The sequence below is a fragment of the Pleurodeles waltl genome, chromosome 5 (assembly GCF_031143425.1).
Source record: "Pleurodeles waltl isolate 20211129_DDA chromosome 5, aPleWal1.hap1.20221129, whole genome shotgun sequence".
NCBI classification, from domain to species: Eukaryota; Metazoa; Chordata; class Amphibia; order Caudata; family Salamandridae; genus Pleurodeles; species Pleurodeles waltl.
The window spans coordinates 1,145,985,701-1,146,012,296 of NC_090444.1; the positions used below are offsets into that span (position 1 = coordinate 1,145,985,701).

The following is a 26,596-nucleotide window of genomic DNA, read 5'->3' on the forward strand; positions in this document are numbered from 1 at the left end:
CTTAAATGGCGAAGGCCTATGAGGGCCACGGTCGAGTTGATTTGTCCTGCTGAAGTCGACTTCATCGAATGGTTGAGAGTGAGATAGAAGAAGCTGCAAGCTAAACATTACAGATGGTAAAGCCAAAGAGAAATAAGTGAAGATGGTTTTGAACGGCAGCGAAGGAGCACAAGTCCAAACCAGGTGCCGGAAGAAAACAATCTAACAATGGAGTCGATGACCATGCACATTACCAGCTAGGGGAGGAGTCACACTTCCCTGTGACTAGAAAGACTTTCTTTGAAAGAAAAAAAAAAAAAAACTTGCACACATCCAAGCCCAATACTAGATGGCAGGATTATGCTTAGCATGTGTATCTACAGCTACACATGCCTTGAAAATCGAGATCGGTTCAGAGGAGAAATCTTACATCAAACTTCAGCAAAGAAAACATAATGTCAAATAGTAAGATGTTGGTATTAGTAAGTCATGCACACTTACATGTCCAGAGGGTACTGGCAGAGGTCTTTTCTGGTCATTGCGACCTCGACAGGCTCTGATAACCGTTTTGTGACGATGTAGGTGTATTTCTGCTTCTAACTGGTTCCATAGTTTGTCATGAGCAGGTCCTTTCATATCACGTCCAAGTAACTGAATCTGCTGCACCCTATGTGTTAGTGAAGTGAGGGGGGGGGGGGAGGACAAAAAAACATGACTTTTAACACCTAGAGCAAAAGGTACTAATGAGCCTTAAACCATCCTAGTTCATTTACCCACTTTTCATTTCCTGAGTGTTTTACTTCACACAAGCTCCTTAACAAAAGAGAGTACTACTAAATTTGTATTAAAAGACACTTAGCAACAATATGTTTTAGACTCTGCAACTTGATAAAGATTAGAAATAGCACAAAATATTTCTGAAGATTGCTTAAACAATTTAAGTTAACTTTGTTAAAAAATGTTTGCATTTTCGGGAGGCAGAGCTCAGTGGCGAGTGAAATGGTCACCTTTTTCTGAGCTGTGAAAGTTGCTCTTCCTTTTTGCTACCCTAAGTGGCTCACAGGGCTCTGTGAGCCACAGGCTGACGTGGTGGTGAGGTGAAGCAGCAACGAAAACTGGCCTCAATAGACTGAGACAGCCTGAGATGACCAAACACAAATGGATGGAGGTAACATGCCTGCCATTGGCAATTTTGAAAGTGGTGCTCTGCTGCGTCAGGTGTACCTGGAGGGCCAGCACTGCCAGTGAGAAGGATATCCTCTATGGGAAGGAAGTGCACCAGAGCAGCTGCAATCCCCTGGTTGACGAAGAATCTTCTGGCAAAGATGAAGGGTGTCAGCATAACTAGGGTTGATGCTGAGTCTGATGGCCCGATCAGCACTGGCAGAGGTGGAGGGATGTGGTGGGGAAGAACTGCCTGAGAGGAGTGACAAGTGTCAATGGGACAAACCGAGGCCCTGTTGCAGAGTGAGGCTGAAGTTCAAGCTTTTCAGTATATAATGTGAGACAGACACAGCAAAAGTGACATGCAAGAACAGGGATGTGCTGGACGATGACGCAGTAATGCAGCTGCCAGCACTTATAACCTCTCCAAGTGATAAGGTGACAACTCTTTAAAACATCCTGCAGAAACTGAAGAAAGTGGAAGAAGCAACAGCGGCAGTAGAGGTATGACTGTATAGTACTGAACCAGGACTGTTGAGAGAAAAGCTACAGAGGAGGCCATACTGCAGGAGCTGGGGATGGATGAACTACACAGACATACTGAAGTCCCTAAACAAGCAGGTGTTCAAGTCCAAGTGACACAGGCACAGCTGCCTCTGCGCACAGATATTGGCTAATATTATGGTTCTAGAGCTCTTTGTCGTCTCGCCGACAGTACAATCATGGAAGTAATTTGGCCTTTTTTGAGGGTGACGTTACATCAAATAGGCTTTTGACTCAATAGAGTAGCTGAAGGGAGCAAGTAGTCTGCCATCTCCCTTACAACCTAAGTAACGAAAAAGGGTGGTGGCATAATCATGATCCTTAGCAAACCTGACATAGTGGATCAAATACAGAGTGGCTACTCTGAAACAGGATCTGAAAGTCCAGGGTTGGTGCTAGCTCCTTTTTCCAGGTCTTAATACAGACAAATCGAGCAAGGAGGATATAACTAGAAGAGGTGCGAAAAGAACTGCTGGACCAGGGCACTGCACCATTCTTTTGGTTCCTTGCCAATCTGTGAGAGTTGTGGGACAGCACAAATGTAAGACTTCACCTAGATCAAGGTGCCATATTCCTTCCTGGAGAGCGCTAAAGCAAGCAGTGAAGCAACAGACATGTGACATTGGTGAGAGAGCAGTGGTGACTTTGTATGCTTGCAGTAACTGCTAGGTCCTCTAGAACGGCAGCTAAGTCCAGAAGAAATTGAGGAGACCATGGGATGTTTCTGCTCTTTTGCTTCCTGTGTGTCCATCCAGCTGATTATTCCTGGGTCCCTCTCCTTATTTCATTTCCTACCACACCATCCCTTTTTCCCTATGTTTATCTTAGTGGCGTATACTATACTCTAACTTACTGTAAATGAAAATTATGCAGTCATGACAATGTATACAGTAATTCCAAAAAGGTAGGGTAGACAATACATATGTTATTGTTAAGGTTATTTGGCTTTTTGGGCAGAATCTTTTAGATGTTGCAGGTTCTGTAATACTGGTGATGTATTCTTATTAAAAGTGATTTCAACGATTTAAATATAAAAATCGTTTTTGAATACAACTTACTTTTCTCCATGTGGTGTATGGTTCAGCTGGTGGTGACATTGCATGGCGAGTTCTGATCTGATGAATGGGCATACAACTGGGTAATTTGGCACCGTAACTAATGAGCTGCATCCAACTATTTCTCCACAAAAAATGAGAGAATCAGGATGCTGCCTCTTCACTTCCACAGGTCATGATTACTTTCTTCAGCTCTCTGAAGCTGCAGAATAAAGTGAACTCCATTCTGTAACAGTAAGTACTTCTCTTGTCGCATATCTTTGGGAAAAACATCAGATCAGTCTAAGTATACATAAGGGAAACTCGGGTGGCAGCTGCCTGCCTACGTAGCAAAGATGTGGATCTAGTAAACCTGTTGCTGGGGAGAATAAATTACCTGCTCGTAGGCTAAACGTACAGGACACAAAACATACAATAATAATGAGGCACCCAGCACAGTTACAGAATTTAGAAAAAACATAATTCATTTGAGGCATTCAAGCTCTTTGCAGGTTCTTGTCTATACAGTCAGACACTCGAAAGGGCATTTGAATTTATTAACAGTGTATTCAGCCCACATGCAAAGCATAAGGCTCTCTTTAACACAAGAATAAATATTATTTACATATAAAAAGCTGTGTACATATATTTAGCACCTTTAAGTTAAAAAAAAAAAAAATAATCACAAAAATATGAAATGGCCAGTACCAAAGTCATCATAAAAACCTGGATAGCAGGTTTCAAGGGACATAGGCAAGGCCAGGAGAATTCCCAATATGTATTAGTTTTGTCCTCCAGTTCCAGGTTTTTCTCATAAATATTCCAGTCAATTTTGTTGCTTGCCTGGACAAGTCACTTACGAAGAAAATAATTAGTTCATCCAGCTAGTCTAACTGTTCTCTTTGGACAACTTACTGGTAGTGCTTGATCCGACAGTACTGTACATATACCAATCCAGGAGGATATATCTCAAATCTTCTGTTGCACCACAGTGGCATTTAGGGGAGATTGCTATGTTTCTTTTATTCAGCATTTCGTAAAGCTCTTCTCACAGGGGCAAAAGGCCTTCTTTCTCTCTGGTTAGCCAGCAGAATTAAGTACTGTTATGCACTTGGTGAGGGGACAACCCTCCTTCTCTGATGGGTATGGGATAAATTGTCCAGTGCACCCATTCTCCGTTCAGTGAAAAGGGAACTGTGGTGGGTGAGCAGTTAATACAAAATGAAATGGAGGGGACTGGAGAACGGCTACACTGTGCAGAGAATACCACAGCTGGTAAAGGAAGTTCACGGGTTAAAATATAAACATGTATGAATCAGTTTTGAATAATACCACAAGGAGAGACTCATGTACACACGAGTTTGAACCCAGAGATACCCAACTGTATGAATTACAAAAAAAGACCGTAAAAGAAAAGAATAAAAAAACAGTAAAAAGCAGCATCATAAATTGAAAATACAAAATCATACTTGAAGTTATAACAAGCTAGGCAAGGCATCATAATGAAAATGTCACTTACCCAGTGTACATCTGTTCGTGGCATCAGTCGCTGAGATTCACATGTTCTGCATTAGCTCGCCATCTGGTGTTGGGTCGGAGTGTTACAAGTTGTTTTTCTTCGAAGAAGTGTTTTCGAGTCACGGGACCGAGTGACTCCTCCTTCTGTGCTCATTGCGCATGGGCGTCGACTCCATCTTCGATTGTTTTCCCCGCAGAGGGTGAGGTAGGAGTTGTACTATAGTAATAGTGCCCGCGCAATGAAATGTGTAAGTATGTACCTATTAAAGGTTTAAATAATATATATACAAATGTACAAAATTGAAGGTAACTTCTGAACTGCTACAGGCTTCCGGGGAGGTGGGTGGGCACATGTGAATCTCAGCGACTGATGCCACGAACAGATGTACACTGGGTAAGTGACATTTTCAGTTCGATGGCATCTGTCGCTGTAGATACACATGTTCTGCATAGACTAGTAAGCAGTTATTTCCCCATAAGCGGTGGTTTAGCCTGTAGGAGTAGAAGTTGTCTGAAATAGAGTTCTTAATACAGCTTGACCTACTGTAGCTTGTTGTGCGGATAGCACATCTATACAGTAGTGTTTGGTGAATGTGTGAGGCGTAGACCATGTGGCTGCCTTACATATTTCATGCATTGGGATGTTTCCTAAAAAGGCCATTGAAGCACCTTTTTTCCTTGTTGAATGTGCCCTGGGAGTAATGGGCAGTTGTCTTTTTGCTTTAAGGTAGCAGATTTGGATGCATTTAACTATCCATCTGGCTATACCTTGTTTTGATATTGGGTTACCTGCATGAGGTTTTTGGAATGCAATAAATAGCTGTTTAGTCTTTCTGATGTTCTTTGTCCTGTCAATGTAGTACATTAATGCTCTTTTGACATCTAATGTATGTAGTGCTCTTTCAGCCACAGAATCTGGCTGTGGGAAAAAAACTGGTAGTTCTACCGTTTGATTTAGATGGAACGGTGAAATAACTTTGGTAAAAATTTTGGATTAGGTCGTAGGACGACCTTATTTTTATGTATTTGTATAAAAGGTTCTTGTGTTGTGAACGCTTGAATTTCACTTACTCTTCTTAAAGATGTAATGGCGATGAGAAAGGCAACTTTCCAGGTTAGGAATTGTATTCCGCAAGAGTGCATGGGTTCGAAAGGTGGGCCCATGAGTCTTGTTAGGACCACGTTTAGGTTCCATGAAGGAACAGGTGGTGTTCTTGGTGGTATAATTCTTTTAAGACCTTCTATGAATGCTTTGATGACTGGTATCCTATACAAGGAAGTTGAATAGGTAGTCTGCAGGTATGCAGATATTGCTGCAAGGTGTATTTTAATAGAAGAGAAGGCTAGCTTTGCTTTTTGTAAATGGAGCAAGTAATTTACTATATGTTTTGGAGTTGCGTCTAGTGGTTGTATCTGATTATGATGGCAGTAACAAACAAATCTTTTCCACTTACTTGCGTAGCAGTGTCTAGTGGATGGCCTTCTGGCCTGCTTTATGACTTCCATACACTCTTGGCTAAGTTGTAAGTGTCCGAATTCTAGGATTTCAGGAGCCAGATTGCTAGATTCAGCGATGCTGGATCTGGGTGTCTGATCTGTTGGTTGTGTTGCGTTAACAGATCTGGTTTGTTGGGCAGTTTGATGTGGGGTACTACAGAAAGATCTAGCAGTGTTGTGTACCAGGGTTGTCTTGCCCACGTTGGTGCTATTAAAATGAGTTTGAGTTTGTTTTGACTCAATTTGTTTACTAGATAAGGAAGGAGAGGGAGAGGAGGAAAAGCGTAAGCAAATATTCCTGACCAGTTCATCCATAGGGCATTGCCTTGGGAGTGCTTGTGTGGGTATCTGGACGCGAAGTTTTGGCATTTTGCGTTCTCTTTTTTTGCAAATAAATCTATTTGAGGTGTTCCCCAGAGTGTGAAGTAGGTGTTCAGAATTTGTGGGTGGATTTCCCATTCGTGGACTTGCTGGTGATCTCGAGAGAGATTGTCTGCCAGTTGATTCTGGATCCCTGGAATAAACTGTGCTATTAGGCGAATTTGATGGTGGATTGCCCACTTCCATATGTTTTGAGCTAATAAGCTTAACTGCGTAGAATGTGTTCCTCCTTGTTTGTTTAGATAATACATCGTTGTCATGTTGTCTGTTTTGACAAGGATGTATTTGTGGGTTATGATTGGTTGGAAAGCTTTTAGTGCTTGAAAAACTGCTAATAATTCTAGATGATTTATATGCAGTTTTGTTTGATGTATGTTCCATTGTCCTCTTATGTTGTGTTGATTGAGATGTGCTCCCCACCCTGTCATGGAAGCATCTGTTGTTATTACGTACTGTGGCACTGGGTCTTGGAAAGGCCGCCCTTTGTTTAAATTTATACTGTTCCACCATAGAAGCGAGAGGTAAGTTTGGCGGTCTATTAACACCAGATCTAGAAGGTGACCCTGTGCTTGAGACCACTGTGAGGCTAGGCACTGTTGTAAGGGCCTCATGTGCAGTCTTGCGTTTGGGACAATGGCTATGCATGAGGACATCATGCCTAGGAGCTGTAGTATTGTTCTTGCTTGTATTGTTTGATTTGGAGACATGTGTTGAATGACTCTGTTGAAATTGTGAATTCTTTGTGGAGTTGGCGTTGCTACTCCTTTTGTTGTGTCTATTATGGCTCCTAGATATTGCTGTACTTTGCTTGGCTGAATGTTGGATTTTGCAAAGTTGACGGTGAACCCTAGTTTGTAGAGGGTTTGTATGACTTGATTTGTGTGGTTTGAGCATTGTGTGAGCGAGCTGGTTTTGATTAGCCAGTCGTCTAGATACGGGAATACATGTATTTGCTGCCTTCTGATGTGTGCAGCGACTACTGCTAGGCATTTTGTGAATACTCTGGGAGCGGTTGTTAAACCAAAAGGCAATACTTTGAATTGGTAATGTATTCCTTTGAATACAAACCTTAGATATTTTCTGTGTGATTGATGTATTGGTATATGGAAATATGCGTCTTTGAGGTCTAGGGTTGTCATGTAGTTGTGTTTTTTGAGCAATGGTAACACTTCTTGTAGTGTGACCATGTGAAAATGGTCTGATTTGATGAATGTGTTTACTACTCTGAGGTCTAGAATTGGTCTCAGTGTTTTGTCCTTTTTTGGTATCAAGAAGTACAGAGAATAAACTACTGTGTTTATTTGTGTGCTTGGTACTAATTCTATTGCATTTTTTTGCAGTAGTGCTTGAACTTCTATCTCTAGAAGCTGTGAATGGTGTTTTGATAAATTTTGTGATTTTGGTGGTATGTCTGGAGGGAATTGCAGGAATTCTATGCAATAACCATGTTGGATAATTGCTAGGACCCATGTGTCTGTAGTTATTTCCTCCCATGCTTCGTAATATTGACCTATCCTTCCCCCCACTGGTGTTGTGTGGGGGGGGTGAGTGACGTGTGAGTCACTGCTTGTTGGTAGTGGTTTTGGGGCTTTGAAATCTTCCTCTATTTCTAGGGAATTGCCCTCCTCTATACTGGCCCCGAAAGCCTCCCCTGTACTGTCCCTGGTAGGTGGACGGTGCGGACTGTGAGGTACTAGCTTGTGTGGCCTGACCCCGAAACCCTCCTCTAAAAGGTGTTTTGCGGAAGGTGGTATAAGATCCTCTGCTCTGCGGGGAGTAGAGTGCGCCCATGGCCTTGGCAGTGTCAGTGTCCTTTTTGAGCTTTTCTATGGCTGTGTCGACCTCCGGACCGAACAGAAGTTTTTCGTTTACTGGCATGTTAAGTACTGCCTGCTGAATTTCTGGCTTGAATCCAGACGTTCTGAGCCATGAGTGCCTACGGATGGTAACCGACGTATTAATGGTCCTTGCGGCTGTGTCTGCTGCATCCATAGAGGAGCGTATTTGATTGTTGGAAATGTTTTGACCCTCCCCAACAACCTGTTTTGCTCTTTTTTGTAGATCTTTTGGGAGATGTTCAATGAGATACTGCATCTCATCCCAGTGGGCTCTGTCGTATCGCGCTAGCAGCGCTTGTGAGTTTGCGATGCGCCACTGGTTTGCTGCTTGGACAGCGACCCTCTTCCCGGCTGCATCGAACTTTCTGCTTTCTTTATCTGGGGGAGGTGCATCCCCAGAAGTGTGTGAATTTGCCCGTTTTCTGGCAGCCCCTACCACCACAGAATCTGGTGGCAGCTGAGAGGTGATGAATACAGGGTCCGTAGGAGGCGCCTTATACTTTTTGTCCACTCTAGGCGTTACTGCCCTACTTTTAACAGGCTCCTTGAAGATCTCTTTTGCATGGCGTAGCATGCCTGGGAGCATAGGCAGGCTTTGGTAGGAGCTGTGGGTGGAGGAGAGGGTGTTAAATAAAAAGTCATCCTCTACTTGTTCAGAGTGTAGTTCCACATTATGGAACTGTGCTGCTCTAGCCACCACTTGTGAATAGGCTGTGCTGTCCTCAGGTGGTGATGGCCTAGTTGGGTATGTGTCTGGGCTGTTATCAGACACTGGTGCATCGTACAAGTCCCACGCGTCTTGATCTTGGTCATCGTGGCTCATGGCGGTGTGAGCTGGTGAATGTGATGGGGTGTAAGTTGGCGAAGCCGGAGTTACAGGTGGAGGCGAGGGAGGAGGTGTTACCTTCTTTGCTGTTTGTTGCTGAGGAGCCTCTAGTGCTCTAAACTGAAGTGTTCTCTTTCTTTTGACAGGTGGAAGGGTACTGATCTTCCCTGTCCCCTGCTGAATAAAGATACGCTTTTGCGTGTGATCCACTTCAGTGGATTGCAGTTCCTGTTCGAATCTGTGTTTTTTCATTTGTGAAGACATAGAATGTTCTTCAGTATATGAGCCTGAAACTGGGTCTGTTGGTGCTTTTTTCGGCTCCGAAAACCCTGTGGTTTGTCTTTTCGGCTCCGAGGTAACCTTCCTCTTCTTTTGTGCCGAAAAATCTTGGCCTCTATGGTCTTCGGCGCCACTGTCTCGGCGTCGATCCGTGTCGACACCGAACTCTCGGTGACGATGCTTCTCTTTAGCACTCTCTCGGTCCCGAGGAGGCTGCGTGCCGGTGTCTCGACCGGAGTCGGACGATCTCGACACTGAATGGGCCTTTTTCGGTGCCGATTGTTGGTCACCGGGAATTTGGGTTGAGCCATGGCCGGTTGGCAGTGGCGTCCCCTGGGCCTTTTTGCCTTTTTTAAGTTCTGATCTCGACGTCTTACTCACAGTTTTTGTATTGTCGAGTTCGTCGGAGTCTGAATCCTGGATGGAAAAGGATTCCTCCTGTTCCTATTCTGTCTCGAACTGTCGATGCTCCTTTGGCGTGGACGCCATCTGCAGTCTTCTTGCTCGACGGTCGCACAGAGTTTTTCGGGACCGGAACGCCCGACAGGCCTCGCAGGATTCTTCGCTGTGCTCGGGTGACAGGCACAGGTTACAGACCGAGTGTTGGTCCGTATAAGGATATTTGTTGTGGCATTCAGGGCAGAATCGAAACGGGGTCCGTTCCATCGGCGTTGTTCTCCACGCGGTCGGGCCGACTAGGCCCCGACGGTGTGCCGAAATCTACCCCGAAGGGCTCCGAAGCGCTTCGATGTTCAATGCGTCGTCGTATGTGTTTATCTCGAACCGGATCGCAACGATACCGTCGAAAATCTTCCGTTTTCAGCTATCTTTCCGTTCCGAAACTCGGAGCGACAGGAACACGTCCGAACCCGATGGCGGAAAGAAAACAATTGAAGATGGAGTCGACGCCCATGCGCAATGAGCACAGAAGGAGGAGTCACTCGGTCCCGTGACTCGAAAACACTTCTTCGAAGGAAAAACAACTTGTAACACTCCGACCCAACACCAGATGGCGAGCTAATGCAGAACATGTGTATCTACAGCGACAGATGCCATCGAACTATATATTTAGTTGATCTAATATGAAGTCACAGTACAATTGCCAAGCCTTGTCGTTGACAGTCATTAGAGAAATACACCTCGAAAGCACTTAGAACAGCTATCGCTTCATGGACTTCCCATTACAGATTGACATTTTTAAAAAGAAACAAACACTAAACCAAATCTGCTGATTACCTAGCGACTTTAAGTACAAAAGGGGACCCTTACACTTTTTAAAGACCAATGGTTTCACTATATGCTTAAGAAAAAGATAAAAACATTTCTTTTCAAATTTACAAATTTACAAAAGAACGTAAAGTGCAATAGTGACATCACTGTTATTCCACTGCAGGGACACGGGGGCAGCTTAGAGTCCCATGCCAAAGCCTCCTGAGGAAAGCACAGAGCACCACGCTGTGCCCGATCTGAACCAGAAGACAAGTGACCTCTCCCAGCAAGTGAGCTCTAGATTCAAATAAGGAGCAGGTACTCCAAGCGATAGGGTAACTAAAAAGTAGCTTATAGATTTATGTTGTAGAGCAGCATCAATTTTATGGGAGACAGCCAACTCTTCAAAATGGGCCTTGGCCCTTCTTTTATCAGACTTACAGATGGACTCTGGTGCAAAAATATATCTAAGAGTCCAATGTCAGCAAGGGACAAGTTAATATAGCTTAACCAAGGAATGGACAAGTCCTTGTCCTGTCTAAGCCAGTCAAGTAGAACCTCTTTATTAAAAGCAGTGTTTTTGTTAGACCATACACTCACCCACAACAAGAGAGGGGCCTGCTTAATAAGGTAAGAAATGTAGTCCAGAAGAAGCTCAGAGTGCAGAATAAAATTAGAACTGGAGGGTGGGAGGTTTAATATTTGCCAACAGATCCTGTTTTCCTCTACCTATATAATGGAGACATTACGAGCAGCTCCCCTGCCCCATAGGTTGCCAGGAATTGTTAGCATTAAACATAATACCCAGATAACATAAATTGCTCACTGATCCTAAACATGGCTCTTGCATTCCCAGGGAGGGCAAGCACTTCCAACCTGGGCGGCAGGCCTTTATATGGGATTTCTCAAAGTTGGTCTTCATATCAAGATTACCCATAAGTGTGAAAAATGAGTCAACCAAGAAGCGTAAGGCACGGGGGTTCTTGCCAATTAATACCATGCCATTCCAGTTTGGATCCAGTCATATGCAAATCAGTCTTCACCCTGTTCCCCATGGGAACAGTCCAGCCCAAACTGCCGGATCAGGTCCTCTCTGGACCAGAAACAAGCATCCTGGGACCGGTTTCGGGGTATCACCTCTCTTCAGCCAGGCTAGCTTGAATCTGGTGGCATAGTGTGCACGGGACCCACGTCTGGGCATACCCTTCCCACTTGGGGTGACAAACGCAAAAAGAACAGTTGATGGACGGAATGTAGAACAAATCAAACATTCACCCCAGTCACAGATCTGGGTTTAATCCATCAGTTTAAGCAGCATCAGCCACAATTTACTTCTGTTCACCCGACCAAAGGCTGATGACAAGTTCATAAAAATCCGGTACAGTGCATTGAGATAGTATTATACGTTCCAGTTGTCATTGCGTCTTAATTTAGAAAGGTCATTTATACATGCATTGGTGGTCAAAGGCATGAATCAATGTTTGTTACTGGAAAGTGGCTAAAATGCTCCATTAAACGTTTCGGAAAAACTCTCCCACAGGACACAGCAGACTGAAGAACGAGTTACTTACCTTCGGTAACGACTTTTCTGGTGGATACATTAGCTACCTGTGGATTCCTCACCTGATGAATACTCCCATGGCGCCAGCATTTGACGGAAATCTTCTTACTAGTCTCTGCACGTCGACGAGGACGTCACTCTAGCCCACGCGACGCCGTCTGACGTCATACAGGCAATAAGAAGTCCTCGCCGACGTGCCGATGACAGTACCAACATTTTTTACGTGCATGAGAATAATAATAATAACCCAATGCAATGAAAGAGCAAAGCAACATCTCTTAATATTGTAAATCACACAACATTGCAATAAAATTAGCTGTAGATTTAATATAACCTTTTTCTAAACAAATAAATATATTTATACATACGAATCATGTATATACCCAATATATATATAGATTTATATATAAATATACACATATATACAAATATCATACATGCAAAATGTATTGCAACTTTGAAGACCAAAAGGAGCACACTCAAGGATTGCTTGGAGAGACCAAAAAGGCAACGGGGAGGCGGGTGGGACCGTGAGGAATCCACAGGTAGCTAATGTATCCACCAGAAAAGTCGTTACCGAAGGTAAGTAACTCGTTCTTCTGATGGATACAACTACCTGTGGATTCCTCACCTGATGAATAGAGTCCCAAAGCAGTACCACGCCCGGCGGTGGGTGCCTAAATGGTCAAACCAAGAAATCCTGCAGCACTGACCGTGCAAAATGACCGTCCCTTCTGACCTCAGAGTCCAAACAGTAATGTTTCACAAAAGTGTGAAGGGACGACCAAGTTGCGGCCTTGCAGATGTCAACCACAGGAACACCCCTGGCCAAGGCCGAAGAGGCCGACTTAGCTCTGGTGGAGTGAGCTCTAATGCCCTCAGGCGGATCCTTCTTTGCCAAAGAGTAACAGATTTTAATGCAAAGAACAACCCACCTGGAGAGTGTTCTCTTGTGGACTGCCTTTCCTCTCCTCTTGCCCACGTATCCGACAAACAGCTGATCCTCCAGCCTGATATCCTTCATTCTGTCGATATAGAAGCTCAACGCCCTTTTTGGGTCCAGGCGATGTAGTCTTTCTTCCTCCTTTGAAGGATGAGGCGGAGGATAAAACGTGGACAAAGTGATTGTCTGAGCCAAATGGAAGGGTGAAACAACCTTCGGAAGGAAAGCAGCCTTGGTCCTCAACACCACCTTATCCCCATAAAACGTTATATAAGGGGGTTTAACCGATAAGGCCTGCAACTCACTCACTCTCCTTGCAGATGTTATAGCTACCAGGAATACTGTTTTAATAGCCAAATACCTTAAGGGGCAAGAATGCATAGGCTCAAAAGGGGACCCCATAAGGAAAGTCAGGACCAAGGACAAATCCCATTGAGGCATAACGAATGGTTTTGGAGGATATTGATTCAGAAGACCTTTCAAGAATCTGAGAACAATAGGGGATTTAAATAACGATGGTTGGTCTGGAAGACAAATGAAGGCTGACAAGGCCGACAAATAACCCTTAATGGTAGCTACTGCACAACCTTTCTGCGCTAGAGACAGTGCAAAAGACAATACATGTGACAGATGAGCATGTAAGGGATCAATCTGTCTCTCTCCACACCACATAACAAAATTAGACCACCTATTAGCGTAGATAGATTTAGTGGAGTGTCGCCTGGCCGCTAAGATAACATCCACTACATCAGGTGGGAGAGAGAAGGAACTCAGGTTGCCCCGTTCAATCTCCAAGCATGTAGGTGCAGACTCTGGAGGTTGGGGTGTAAAACCTGCCCCTGCGACTGCGAGAGGAGGTCTGCCCTGAGAGGGAGACGGAGCGGAGGGCACAGTGAGAGTTGGAGAAGGTCGGAGTACCATACCCTCCTTGGCCAATCCGGAGCTATTAAGATGACTTGGGCCCGGTCTTGGCGAATTTTCCTCAACACTCGAGGAATCAAGGGTATGGGGGGAAACGCGTAAAGCAACTGGTCGCACCAGGTTATCTGAAACGCGTCCCCCAACGCTCCCTGCATCGGATACTGGAGGCTGCAGAATAACGGGCAATGCGCGTTCTCCCGAGTGGCAAACAGATCTATCCGAGGAAACCCCCACATCTGGAAGATTAAACAGACTTGATCTGGATGGAGACGCCACTCGTGGTCTGCCGAGAATTGGCGACTGAGACTGTCCGCACGTACATTCAAGACCCCGGCCAGATGATTTGCCACCAAGCAAATCTGATGGTCCTTTGCCCAGGACCATAGCCGAAGAGCTTCTCTGCAGAGAAGGTACGACCCTACTCCTCCCTGTTTGTTTATGTACCACATCGTGGTAGTATTGTCCGTCAGGACCTGTACCGACTGACCACGAAGGGATGGGAGGAAGGCCTTGAGAGCCAAACGTACAGCCCGTAACTCCAACAGATTGATATGAAACACCTGTTCCTCTGGAGACCAAAGCCCTTTGATCTCCAGATCCCCCAGATGAGCTCCCCATCCTAGGGTGGAGGCATCCGTTATCACCGTGGCCACTGGTGGCGACTGCGCGAACGGCTTCCCCTGTGAAAGATTGTTGCCCGCAATCCACCACTTCAATTCCACAGCAGCATCTCTGGAGATCTTGACAGTACCTTCTAAATCTCCCTTGTGTTGAGACCACTGCCTTCGGAGGCACCACTGAAGAGCCCTCATGTGCCAGCGAGCATGCGTGACCAACAGAATGCAGGAGGCGAACAGACCGAGCAGACGAAGGACCTTGAGGACTGGAACTACCGCTCCATTTCGAAACATTGGAACCAATTCCTGAATATCTTGAATCCGCTGAGGCGGAGGAAAGGCTCGACTCAATGTTGTATCCAGTACTGCCCCTATGAACAGGAGGCGCTGAGAGGGCTCCAGGTGAGATTTGGGCACGTTCACCGAAAAGCCCAGGTCGAACAACAACTGGGTTGTTGACTGCAGATGATGCGACACAAGCTCCGGGGACTTGGCTTTGATCAACCAGTCGTCCAAGTAAGGGAATACTGCTATCCCCTTCCTTCTGAGCTCCGCCGCAACCACTGACATCACCTTTGTGAAGACTCGAGGTGCTGAAGTAAGACCAAACGGGAGGACCGCAAACTGATAGTGCTGCGACCCTACCACAAACCGGAGATACTTCCTGTGCGACTTGAGTATCGGGATATGAAAGTAAGCATCCTGCAAGTCGACAGACACCATCCAATCTTCCTTGTTCAACGCCAAAAGCACCTGTGCTAGGGTCAGCATCTTGAACTTTTCCTGTTTGAGGAACCAATTCAAGATCCTCAGATCCAGGATTGGTCTCAACTGACCATCCTTTTTGGGAATCAGGAAGTATCTTGAGTAACAACCTCGACCCTTTTCCTGCTCTGGGACCAACTCTACCGCGCCCTTTGAAAGGAGGACTTGAACCTCCTGTTCTAGCAACAGGAGGTGTTCTTCTGAACAATAAGATGGGCGGGGCGGGATGAGGTGCGGGAACTCCCGAAAGGGAAGGGCGTAGCCTTTTCCCACAATGCCGAGAACCCAAGTGTCCGTTGTGATAGACTTCCACTTGTGGAGAAAACGCTGTAATCTGCCCCCTACAGGAGAGGAGTGAGTGGGAAACGGTGGAAGCCTAAGGCTGCTTCCCCTGCTGCACCCCTCCAGAGGACGAGGAAGAGGCAGAGTGCTGTTGAGAGGCTCCTCTGGTACGGACCCCACCCCTCCCCCTCCCTCTAAATGACCTATAGGGGAGGGAAGAGGCGGGTTGCTGGAACCTCCCCCGAAAGGAAGAGGAATAAGAGCCACGCCCAAATCCCCGAAACCTCCTGAAAATTCTAGAAGAGGCAGAGGAAGAAGGAGCTTGCAGTCCTAACGATTTGGCTGTGGCTCTGCTCTCCTTAAATCGTTCCAAGGCTGAATCTGCCTTGGCTCCAAACAGTCTGTCCCCATCAAACGGGAGGTCCAGCAGGGTCGACTGCACATCCGCAGAGAACCCTGAGTTTCGGAGCCAGGCCTGTCTTCTTGCCACCACAGCCGTGCCCATCGCCCTGGCCACCGAGTCGGTCGTGTCCAGCCCAGACTGGATAATCTGGGTCGCGGCAGCCTGGGCGTCCGAGACCACATCCAAAAGACCCTGGGGAAGCTCCGTGAATGAAGACGAAATATCATCCATCAGCGCATGGATGTACCTCCCCAGAATGCACGTGGCGTTGGTGGCCTTCAACGCCAAACTGCATGACGAAAATATTTTCTTGGACTGCGCATCCAGTTTCTTGGAGTCTCTGTCTCCAGGCACCGTCGGGAAGGAACCAGGCGCTGACTTTGAGGAACAGGAGGCTTGCACCACCAAGCTCTCCGGCGTAGGGTGTCTAGAGAGAAAGCCAGGGTCAGATGGTGCAGCTCGATACCTCCTGGCCACAGCCCTATGAACGGCCGAGGAAGACACCGGCTTCTTCCACACCTCCAACACCGGATCCAGCAAAGCCTCATTAAATGGCAAGAGAGGCTCAGCTGCAGCAGAGGCCGGATGCAATACCTCTGTCAGCAAATTCTGCTTTGCCTCTGCCACCGGCAAAGGCAGGTCCAAAAAGCTCGCTGCCTTCCTCACCACAGCATGAAAGGAAGCAGCCTCCTCCGTATATTCCCCTGGAGATGAAAGGTCCCACTCAGGGGAAGTGTCCAGCCCACTGGCTGTATCCAGACCATGCAGTCCGTCTCCAGAGTCCTCAATCTCTCCCTCCTCTAGGACTCGCTGGTACTCTTGCTCTTCTAAAAGACGGAGAGCACGCCTCCTCGAATGAAGTCTCTCCTCGATACGCGGAGTCGACATGGCCTCCGCCGACGTCGAAGAACGGCGCCGATCTCCAGAAGCATCTGACGCCGCGTCCGGCGCCACAGGCAGCTTCGGCGCCGAGGCAGGAGCCGGAGGACGAGGTCTTGGAGCCGATGGACCAACCGGAGTCACAGGGCAAAATCCTGACTTCGACGGAGGGGCAACCTCCGGGGCCGAAACATCCGAAGCCTTCGGAACGGCCACCGACGCCGGCACCGGCGCCGAGCCCACATTCCCAAAAGGGAGAAAGGGCATAAAGGGTGCCGGCCGAAGAGGCGCAGGATCACCCGACGAAAAGGCCAAGGGCCCCGAAGGACCAGCCGGAGCAGCTCCTGGAGCCATCTGCTGAAAGATGGTATACATCGCATTAAGAAACGCGGTACTATCGGCTCCAGGAGTGGGAAAAGCCGGATACTGGGGTGCCTGGATCGAGGGCGACCCCGACGCCGGCCTCGACGTCTGCGACGCCGGAGAAAACACAAGAGGCTGCACCACCTCAATCACTGACGCCTGACCAGGTGAAGTCGGTGACGCCGGAGAGGGCAACGGCGTCGATGAATGCGGCGTGACCGTGGGGCTGACCTCCCAAGTCCTCCGACGCCGAGCCGAAGGTGACCTCGAACGAGACTCCTTGCTGGAGTGACGTCGTGAGTCTCTACGGCGCCGGGAGTCTCGATGACGCCGGTGAGACCTTAGCGAAGAAGACTTCTTATGATGTTTCTCCTTCTTCTTTGACTTTGCCATAAATAACTTGGCCTCGCGCTCTTTGAGGGCCTTCGGATTCATGTGTTGACATGAATCGCAAGTCGAGACGTCGTGGTCGGAGCTCAAACACCATAGACAGTCGGAGTGAGGATCTGTAACTGACATCTTGCCCCCACACTCTCGACAGGGCTTGAAACCCGACTTCCTCTGAGACATTGTTACCGCAGAGAAGACTACGCAGCAGACAATACACTGTAACCACGAAGGTAACAGTAACTCCCTCGAAGATAACCGTTTCGAATGCACGGAAAAAAGGGAACTGTCATCGGCACGTCGGCGAGGACTTCTTATTGCCTGTATGACGTCAGACGGCGTCGCGTGGGCTAGAGTGACGTCCTCGTCGACGTGCAGAGACTAGTAAGAAGATTTCCGTCAAATGCTGGCGCCATGGGAGTATTCATCAGGTGAGGAATCCACAGGTAGTTGTATCCATCAGAAATTAGCTATACACAGGGGGTTATACTGGATGTGCTGTCCTGGGAAGTTCTTACCTCACTACTCTCATGTTTAGCAACCACATGTTGTCTTTGGCTCAGGTAGTCCTACAACACCCACTCTTTTGCCAGACACATTGATGGCACCCAAGTCTACATCTGGCTGGAACACAAATCGGTGATATCACAAAATAACTTTGCTCCATGTATTTCTGGCCAAAGGAGAACTTCCTTTGTCTCAAGGGAGTCAAAACAGAGACCATGTTGCTTGATGGCGTCAACTAAGAAAAGTCATTTCGGGAGCAGCTAGACCATGTAGATCGCTACATCCACAACAAAAAACACTTACATTTTAGCATACTTTTTTTTACTCAGATGTCACTTCCTCATATGGTAGCTTGGATAATGTTGGAAAAAATGAAAAAGATATCTATTGCATTTGTCTATCAATACCACTGGGTGGAATGCACGGTGTTCCACCTATGTTAGGGAAGAACTTCAAAAGTGATTTCCTCTGATATAGAATGAGCCCATTTGGTGATCGTTTTCCAAATAAAACATTACCATTTATAGGAAGTGTAGACTTTGTGATTATATTTTCAGTCGCTATAGTATTTTGTCACTGAATCAGAGCAGTAACAGGAGTGGGTCAAGGATTTATCAGTTACGCCAAATGTACATAGGGCAAACGTGTATGTTACTAGGCTATCTGGAGAGGGCAGGTTGATATAGGGAACATACAAAGAGGAGTGTGCTGCAAAACCTTCTCCACCGACAAAGGAATAAGGGAATGCTAAGAAGTGGATTGAAGTAATGGCAATTCATTTTAAGACTGATTAAAGAGTTTTTAACATATACTACAGGTTTTGCCTAAGTATTAGTATGAATATATTTGGGTATAAATATCTTCATAGGGTCTAATAACCTAATGATCCCCACAGTCTCTCTTCAAGGTTGGCTAAGAATGCAATCTAACTAATTAACAGTAATCACATTTTGCACTTACATTTGGCTCTGCCCACTGAGCTTCTCTTTAGATCTGGTCTCTGCCATAAAATGTCTTTAGCTCAATATTAAAACTTGCAACAATGTATGGGTAAATATCTTGCACAAAAAAAGGCTAAAACATGCAAGACCTAAAATTTAGATTTAGCTCAACATTCACAGTGATTGGTGTTACCTTCCTGCTAGCTCTTTGTCCAGGTACTTCGCTGCCAGTCTTGCTCCATATACCTCAGCCTGCAGAACAGCAATATGCCGACGAAGGGCTTGATTCTCCTTCCTTAGTAACTTCACCTCTGCTTCCAGCTGAGCTTCTTTCACCTTTTCTTTTTTGTTTGCTTCAAGTTCTTTTTCCTACAACAATTTGCATACAAAAAGTGGGAGGTTACGTTATAGCAAATCTACACTGAAATATGGAATGTATACTCTACTAAGACAGAGTCCAGGCCCAGATTTCTCAACTATATCAAGGTAATTACATTTTATGGATTAGGCTTAAGCTTGATAAAATATAACACCACTTTAGGTGTCTTATTTTTGCTTTGGAAATACAACTAAAGAGGTATGCGTAGTGAAGTCACTTGTTACGCGATTTTGAATAACACTGGGTTTATTATTAAAAAAACAAGGGACTCATGTCGAAGATGCTGTAAAACCTAATAGGGTAACCCAGTAACCCCCAGGGGACTAGGTATAAAGTCGTTCATACACAAACAAGGGACTCCTGAAGGAGTAACTGCATGATAACTTCAACCAGTTAATTGATATCAAGAGAATCCAAGCACTAAAGTCAATGAAGGGGTAAAACAGACGGCATGTAAAATGTACAGCGGCACACTCAATTTGAAATTCACACTAGAACGCAAGATTATTTATTCTATAAACAGTTGTTTTCAACATTGAAATGTTTTTTCAATAGCAAATCAAATATTTAACATCAAGGCGAACTATCACTGCCCTGGTGAAGAGCAGTCAAGTGAAAAACTAAGTGGCTTTGAAGCATTCGCTCCTTGTTTCACTGTGCAGGCGGCAGCCCGCCTGTAATTTTAAGGGGAATTAAAGATCCCCCTTGCAGGTGGGTGCAGTGAGTGAGGGGATGTCTGGGGGGAGTCCACAGGACCACCTTTCTCCCCTCCAGAGGGCTGCCACTAGGGGCGCTCTGACAGTGTGCCACCTTTTAGCTTCTTTGCCTCTGCAACCGCATCTATAATACTGCTTGGCCACAGAGGCAAAGGGATTCCCTCATTTGCATGGGGCTAAGCCCCTATGCAAATTAGGGAACACCCTCTGGTGATAGCGCTGGCGCAATATATGCGCTAGCGCTATCTGTATTACAGAAAGGGCCGTACAAAGCGTCAGCGGCCCTTTCTATAATACCAAAGTGCCCAAGGGGTGTGCAAAGTGGGCCTGTATTATGGAAAGTGCCCCAGGGGGGCCTGTTGTACCCCTGGGGCACTTTCCATAATACAGCCCCAGGTTTTCATAGAAAAGGAATATTTATTTAAACACAACAGTGGAGTACGATCAATATCAAAACAAAATAAGAACAGATGCTGGAGAGGTGAATGAAACCCTAGTTAACTCTTAACAGTTAACTGTTCTCTTGTGGCTTACTTGACTGCTGGGTGTTTCATTCCCCTCTCAAGCTTGATGTAACCACCAAGTTTAAGTGGCCCTGTGGCATCACAAAGGGCTTTGGGGGAAATATATGGTGCGCACCTTAATGAAAACGTGTCACAACAGGTGATTTGAACAAGGATGCCAGTAAGTATTAAAGGGCTGAGATGGGCAACAAGTAACCTTTAACAGTGCCCACAGCAAGTTCATGCTGGGCCAAAGACAAAACAAACTACCATATTTCCGACAGTTTGGCCTGCAACGAGTCAGTCTGCTGGGTGCCGCACCCAAACACAAACTTATTCCAGCACCAAGAATACACTGATTTTGTAGAAGGGCCATGCATGCCAGGATGACATCAACAACTTCGAGAGGGAGGTCAGAGGAGATTTACAGCCATGCTTAATCTCCAGACATGGAGGTATACGTTGCACAGGTCCATCTGCAAGACCCAGCCCTGCTGCTGGGACAAAAGATCCTCTCAAATCAGCAGCGTGATTGGGGACAGATGCTCAGATCCAGAGGTTCTAGGTACCACCCTCACCTTGTCCAATCAGGAGCCACTAGGGTGACTTGTGCCTGGTCATTCCTCATTTTCTTCTGGACTTGGGGCAGAAAAGGTAGATGCAGAAAGGCATACACCTATCATGTGCTCTACCCTATGCAGAGTGAGTCTCCGAGAGAGAGCCTTCTTGGAAACGCTAACATGCAAAAGTACTGAACCTGTGTGTTATTACTGGTGGTGAAAAGATCAAGCCAGACTTCTCTCCATTGCTGGAAGACGCCCAGCACCACCTCTTGGGTGTAACTGGCATTTGTGATTAGCTAGGAATTGCCAGCTGAATTTGCCTGCCCTGTAATGTAAAGATCCAGCCAGGTGATGTACAACCAGGGAAATGGATCTGATGATTTAACAAGTTCTAGAGGCGCAGTGCCTTCTAGTACAGGACCAAGAATCCCACCCTGCCCTGCTTGCTGCAGTACCACATAGCCGAGGTACTGTCCGGAACATCCTGCGCCAACCTCACTTTGCTAGTGTTGTGGGCAATTTGCTTGGCGTTGAAGGCCTTCCTGCCCATCATCAAACTGACAGGGAGGTGCATTTTTGATGGAGACCAGAGTCTTCTGATCTCCACTCTCCCAGATAGCCTCCCTAAGTCTGGATGGGGTAGGGAGAACTGTCTGCTGATGGTCCAATTGCAGCAGAGTAGCCACTACTGCAGATCTTTTGCAGCCTCCTCCAACACATATATGACATCTGACAGGTTCCTTTGGGTCCACTGATTCTTCAGATCCAATTGCAGAGCTCAAATGGGGCATCTCAAATGGTTGGTGGGCAAGATGCAGAAGGCAAGCAGGCCAAGAAGCCTCAGAGCCATCCTTCCTGAAACCGTCATTGGTCCAGAGCAAAGGCCTGAATGCGCACCACATCAAGGATACTTTCCACGAAAGGGAGCCTTTAACAAGGAGCCAGGAATGACTTCAGCAGCAGTGCTGTTAGGCTGTTCGCCGTAGTTTGGAGGTGGTCCGGGACTGACTGCAGTGAGCCCACCTTCAACAGTCAGTTGTTGTGGTAAAAAAAACAAAAAAAAAGACTGGTGTCCCATCCTCAGAAGATGGGAAGTAAACCACCTCCATCACCTTTGTGAGCACCCAAGAGGCCCCTGTGAACCCGAAAGGGAGCATGGCAAACTGAAAATGCTGCATGACCTGTATGCAATGCCTGTAGACCTGCAGGATCGGAATGTGAGCAGGACCTCTCAATGGCCTATTTGGCCAAAACAACCTGCACCTTCCAGTGCAAAACAGACAGCTAGTCCTTTGAAAGCTGCTCTGACATAAGCAGCAGGTGCTGTGGGTCGAAGAAAAATGGCAGGGCATAGCTTGTTGAACAATATGAAGAGCCCACATGTCAAATGTGATGTTCTGACACCCCTGAAGTAAACAGCTAACCCTGCTCCTACTAGATGGTGGTTGTGGCCAGAGGGGTGGGGGATTGGGACAGAAGCTGTCTGATGGCCTGGTCATTGTTTGTCAGGCCACAGCCCCAACGTCAAAAGGGCTGGGAGAACTGCTAGGTAGGCTGCGGTGCCTGTTACTATTAATGCACCAAGACCCTTGCACAGTCCTAAAAAGAGCAATACTGTTGGGGGTGACTGCCAAACTGATGCGGAAAGGGGCAAAGAGCATGCCCTGGCATTTTTTTAAACGCTCCTTTTTGAGTAAACGACAATAACTGTCCAATGGCATTTCCATTAATAACCATCTGGAGATTCTAAGAGAAGCCTATGGATCCAGGTTAGGCACTAGTGGATCATGCATGCCCCAATAGTCTTTCCTAGATAATCAGTGTGGTCTAAGACTAAGCGGATGACAAGTTTGCCTCATACCAGCCAGTATGAATAGTTTGGGCCCGTAATTCTTCTAGGATTGCCTATAAGATCTCACCAACCATGCCCCAGAGTGCATGGGTGTCACATCCAAGGAGGCAGCAGGTGTTGAAGTATCCCAAAGCAAGGCTAGCTGACCATAACATTCTTTTGCCAAACATTTCCATACGTTTAGGCTCTCTGTCTGGAGGAATGTGAAAGGAGTTAGGGTTCACTCTACACTACCAGACTCTCAGGAGTTGAATGTAGAGTTAAACAGTCCAGGTCATCTGGACCTGGTCGATGATGGCATGCAACCTCGCAATTACTTTGAGAACCAAAACATGAAATGCCCAATACACGGTCTGTGAGGGCCTCATTGAAGAGCAGGAGAGGTTAGGTCATACTCTGGCCAGACTGAAAGACCTAAGTGAGCACACTTGATTTCATCTCCAAGGAGGGGATGGAGAGGTCAAGAACTTTTGCAGCCCTCCTAATAACCGTAGCAAAAGACATACTTTTGTCCGCTGCTGGTCCAGGATGGGAATGCTACACAGGATTGGGTGAGGTATGCAACCCACTAGCATTCTGTAGGTCAGTATACCAACTGTCTTCATCATAAACTGAGGCAATCTCTTTCCCATCCCCTCCACTGTTGTCTTCATATGGCTTGCTTTGGTGGGAGTGGGAGCCAAAAAGTTGGTGAAGTGTCTGTGTGCGACCAGGTGATAATGGAACAGTGTCTGAATCTCGGGTATTTAGTGCTGGCTATGCCACATCAGGATCTGGGTGCAGCTTCAGTCGAGGTCTAAAAAAACTTGGCTTGAAGTTGGATACAACAATAGAATCCGGCTTCCCCCCTGGTACTGACATTCAGCGGACAAGTGCAGATTTTGGCACCTGATAGAAAAAGCCTGCACAGACATCAGTGCTGAACCCAAAGCAGATGGGAATGGCACATACTACTATAAGAATGAATCCACTGGTGGTAACCTGACTGGATGCACTTGCAGATCCCTAGGGCTGAAAGCGTGCCGAAGATGTGCGGCATAGTCTCTCAAAAGGCTTTGTGGTACCAATGGACCCAGGAACTCTGGGTGCATCGGGATTCCTCAGTGGAACAGGAATGAGACCTGGAGGTACAGAGATGCCCTTGTGCCTTTTTTGGAGAATGAGAAAGGCAGGACAGGGCTGACTCCCACTTGGACTTTTATGTTTCTTCTTGGATTCAACTGAAGACTTTGACCATAAAGAAGATCTGTCGTGGGAAAGACTTAGAGAGTGGGTATACACTCTTGACTTTGACCTGCAGTGGTACCTGCATTGAGTCCTGTGGTATTTCAACACAGAGCTTAGCTTTACGTTTTGTGATGGCTTTTGGATACATCTGAGCACAGCTGTTGCAGGCCTTGGAGTCATGCGCCGAACCCAAACACTAGAGGTACACCCAATAGGGGTGTGTCACAGACATCAGTTTGGAACAGTCCCTACAGGTTTTAAACCATGCAGTCTTAGGGGGTGCAATGTTCCCTTCTGGAAGAATTTAGAGGAAAAGAATCTCTTCACAGAGTGAAGAGGAGCAGCGCTCTGGATGTGAGGCAATAACGAAATTGATGTCAGCATGCATGGTGGCTTATATGTGGCGTCACTCAACCCTTTCAGAACCCAATCCCACAACTCCACCTACAGGAACAGAGGAGAGATGCTTTTTGAGTTTCTGGAGCCATTCAGATATTCACAAGTTACGGAATCTACAGTTAGAGGTAGCCATCAGACTGATAGTGAAATAGTATGATCAATATCCATGGAGCACCAGTGAGACAGCCTACATCACATTAGGGACACAATAGGCCATACTTTCCTGTTTAACCACTGACATGTACCCAAAGGGCATGTGTGATGAAATATGCTGCACACATTCAAGACATTTTCAGTTAACATCTGTGTTTGAGATACATGAAAGCTACTCATCCCTTCATAAACTTGAAACAACTGCCCTTTTTTAATGATGAACCCCCAAATTTCCTTATTCTCAAACCAAACTGCTTTGTCTCAGTCACACACTTTCAAAATCCTCCAACTGCTACGGAATGGGCACTTTTTGGGCCATCGAGATCAGAGTATTTGAGCAGTGTGGAAGAACAGAGTGAGGAATAACTGCTACAGGGCAACAGCTTCAGCTCTTCTCTTCGAAGGACACTGGTAGGCAGCTAAAGAACATTTCTGAGAATCTTCCATTCCTTGGTGATGCTGTGCAAACTCTGTCAAAGGCTCATCCCCTGGCCACGTATCACTGGATGCTGGACAGGAAAGTGGTTGTGCCTTGACATTTTAAGTGGCAGTGTTTCTTTTTTACCCCTTTCTTCCTTTGACCTTCTCTACATGTTCATTGGAAATCGTATGATTTGGGCTATATCAGGAATCACCAGGAAACACTAAAATGGCTTGTGTTGAGGCACCTAAAGTTTTACCAGAACTGGCCATTTAGTGTGATATGTATTTCTGTGTTACTTCAAGCCTCGTATCGAGTGGTAATGGCGTGAAACTTCCTCCAACAAGTCTGCAGAGGCACAGTGCACAGCCTGGGCTTTTTTGGGCTGAGAGTATGTCCGAGTCTGTGTCTTGAGTAGAAAGTGATGCATGAAGGATGCTTGCATCTGCACCTCAAAGCGTCAGCAGCGATGGTGAATATACATATGGGCAGCATTGCTAGTGGCTTGTGGTAGAGGCAATTTCAAACATCCGAAGCAATCATTACAATGATCTTGCACAGCAGGAGGAGCAAAACATAGTACCATGACTTTAATAAACTGCAGCCAAGTCTTACTCCCAATTCGTGCCGTTATGCTTTTGTTGGTATATAATTTGTTCACCACGTCTATTATCGGAAGATGAAGATGTCCCTTGAACCACCAAAGTTATCCTTAACACTGCCAACAAGCCCAGAAGGCTCGGAAAAAGGGAAAGCATCTCAGCACCTCTTGTATAGGCTGTGAACGCGAAGCCCTTTAACTCCTTCCAGCAAACAAACATTTCTGAAAATCTAGGATACCCATGATCGCAATCATGAATGTATACAAGCAAACACTCAATACAGAGAATAAAAAGGCATCAAGTGCAACCTCCAATAAATGCAAAGAGATAGAAAAGTCCTTTTTCAGTGTATACCTACTTGTAAAAAAACAAAAAATGCTCAGCAACCTATTTCCTAGGAAACAGTCTCCCTCATCTCCCAAAACATTGAATAAGCTTTAAAAATAGAGAACATTTACCTCAGCCAGGAGACAACATTTCTGCCCACTGCCCTGAGAAGTAGAAGAAGGGTCCTTAAGAATCAACAAACAAGTTCAAGACAGCTTGGAAGACAAGCAACCCACAGGCAGATTGACACAATGTTTCACAATGCTATTCTCCATATAGAAACACCAGCAAAGTAAGCAACTAAGCCAGAAATGACGCAACACAAAGGCTGTTAAGGTGCAAATGAGCCAGAGGTGCCATTAGGACGGCAGTCTGCTAGAGATACTTGGACCACTAGAAACATTTTAAGGGCATAAGCGTGCTTGAACTAGTGATGCGTTTATTCTTTAAAAGAGGAGACCCTATCTACGTAATCAAAGTTATCAAAAGGTATCAACTGCTGAAAAATGGCTTTTAAGTACTGTGCTGCCATATTGGTCAGAGGGGAGGGACTCATTTGAAAGAAGAGCAGAAGGATAGAGCTAGAAGCTGGCTCTTGGGTGGAAGGTCTTGCATAT

The 26,596-nt window shown here is 46.2% G+C and overlaps 1 protein-coding gene across 1 annotated transcript in view; it reads right to left on the reverse strand.

The window, feature by feature from the left end:
* Positions 1-26,596, reverse strand: part of GOPC (golgi associated PDZ and coiled-coil motif containing) — a 166,631-nt gene that overhangs the window by 73,622 nt on the left and 66,413 nt on the right. The window contains exons 3-4 of the mRNA XM_069235369.1: positions 19,031-19,206; positions 481-646 (exon numbers count right to left, since the gene is read on the reverse strand). Coding sequence (XP_069091470.1) covers positions 481-646; positions 19,031-19,206 — 342 coding nt within the window. The remainder of the gene's footprint in view (positions 1-480; positions 647-19,030; positions 19,207-26,596) is intronic.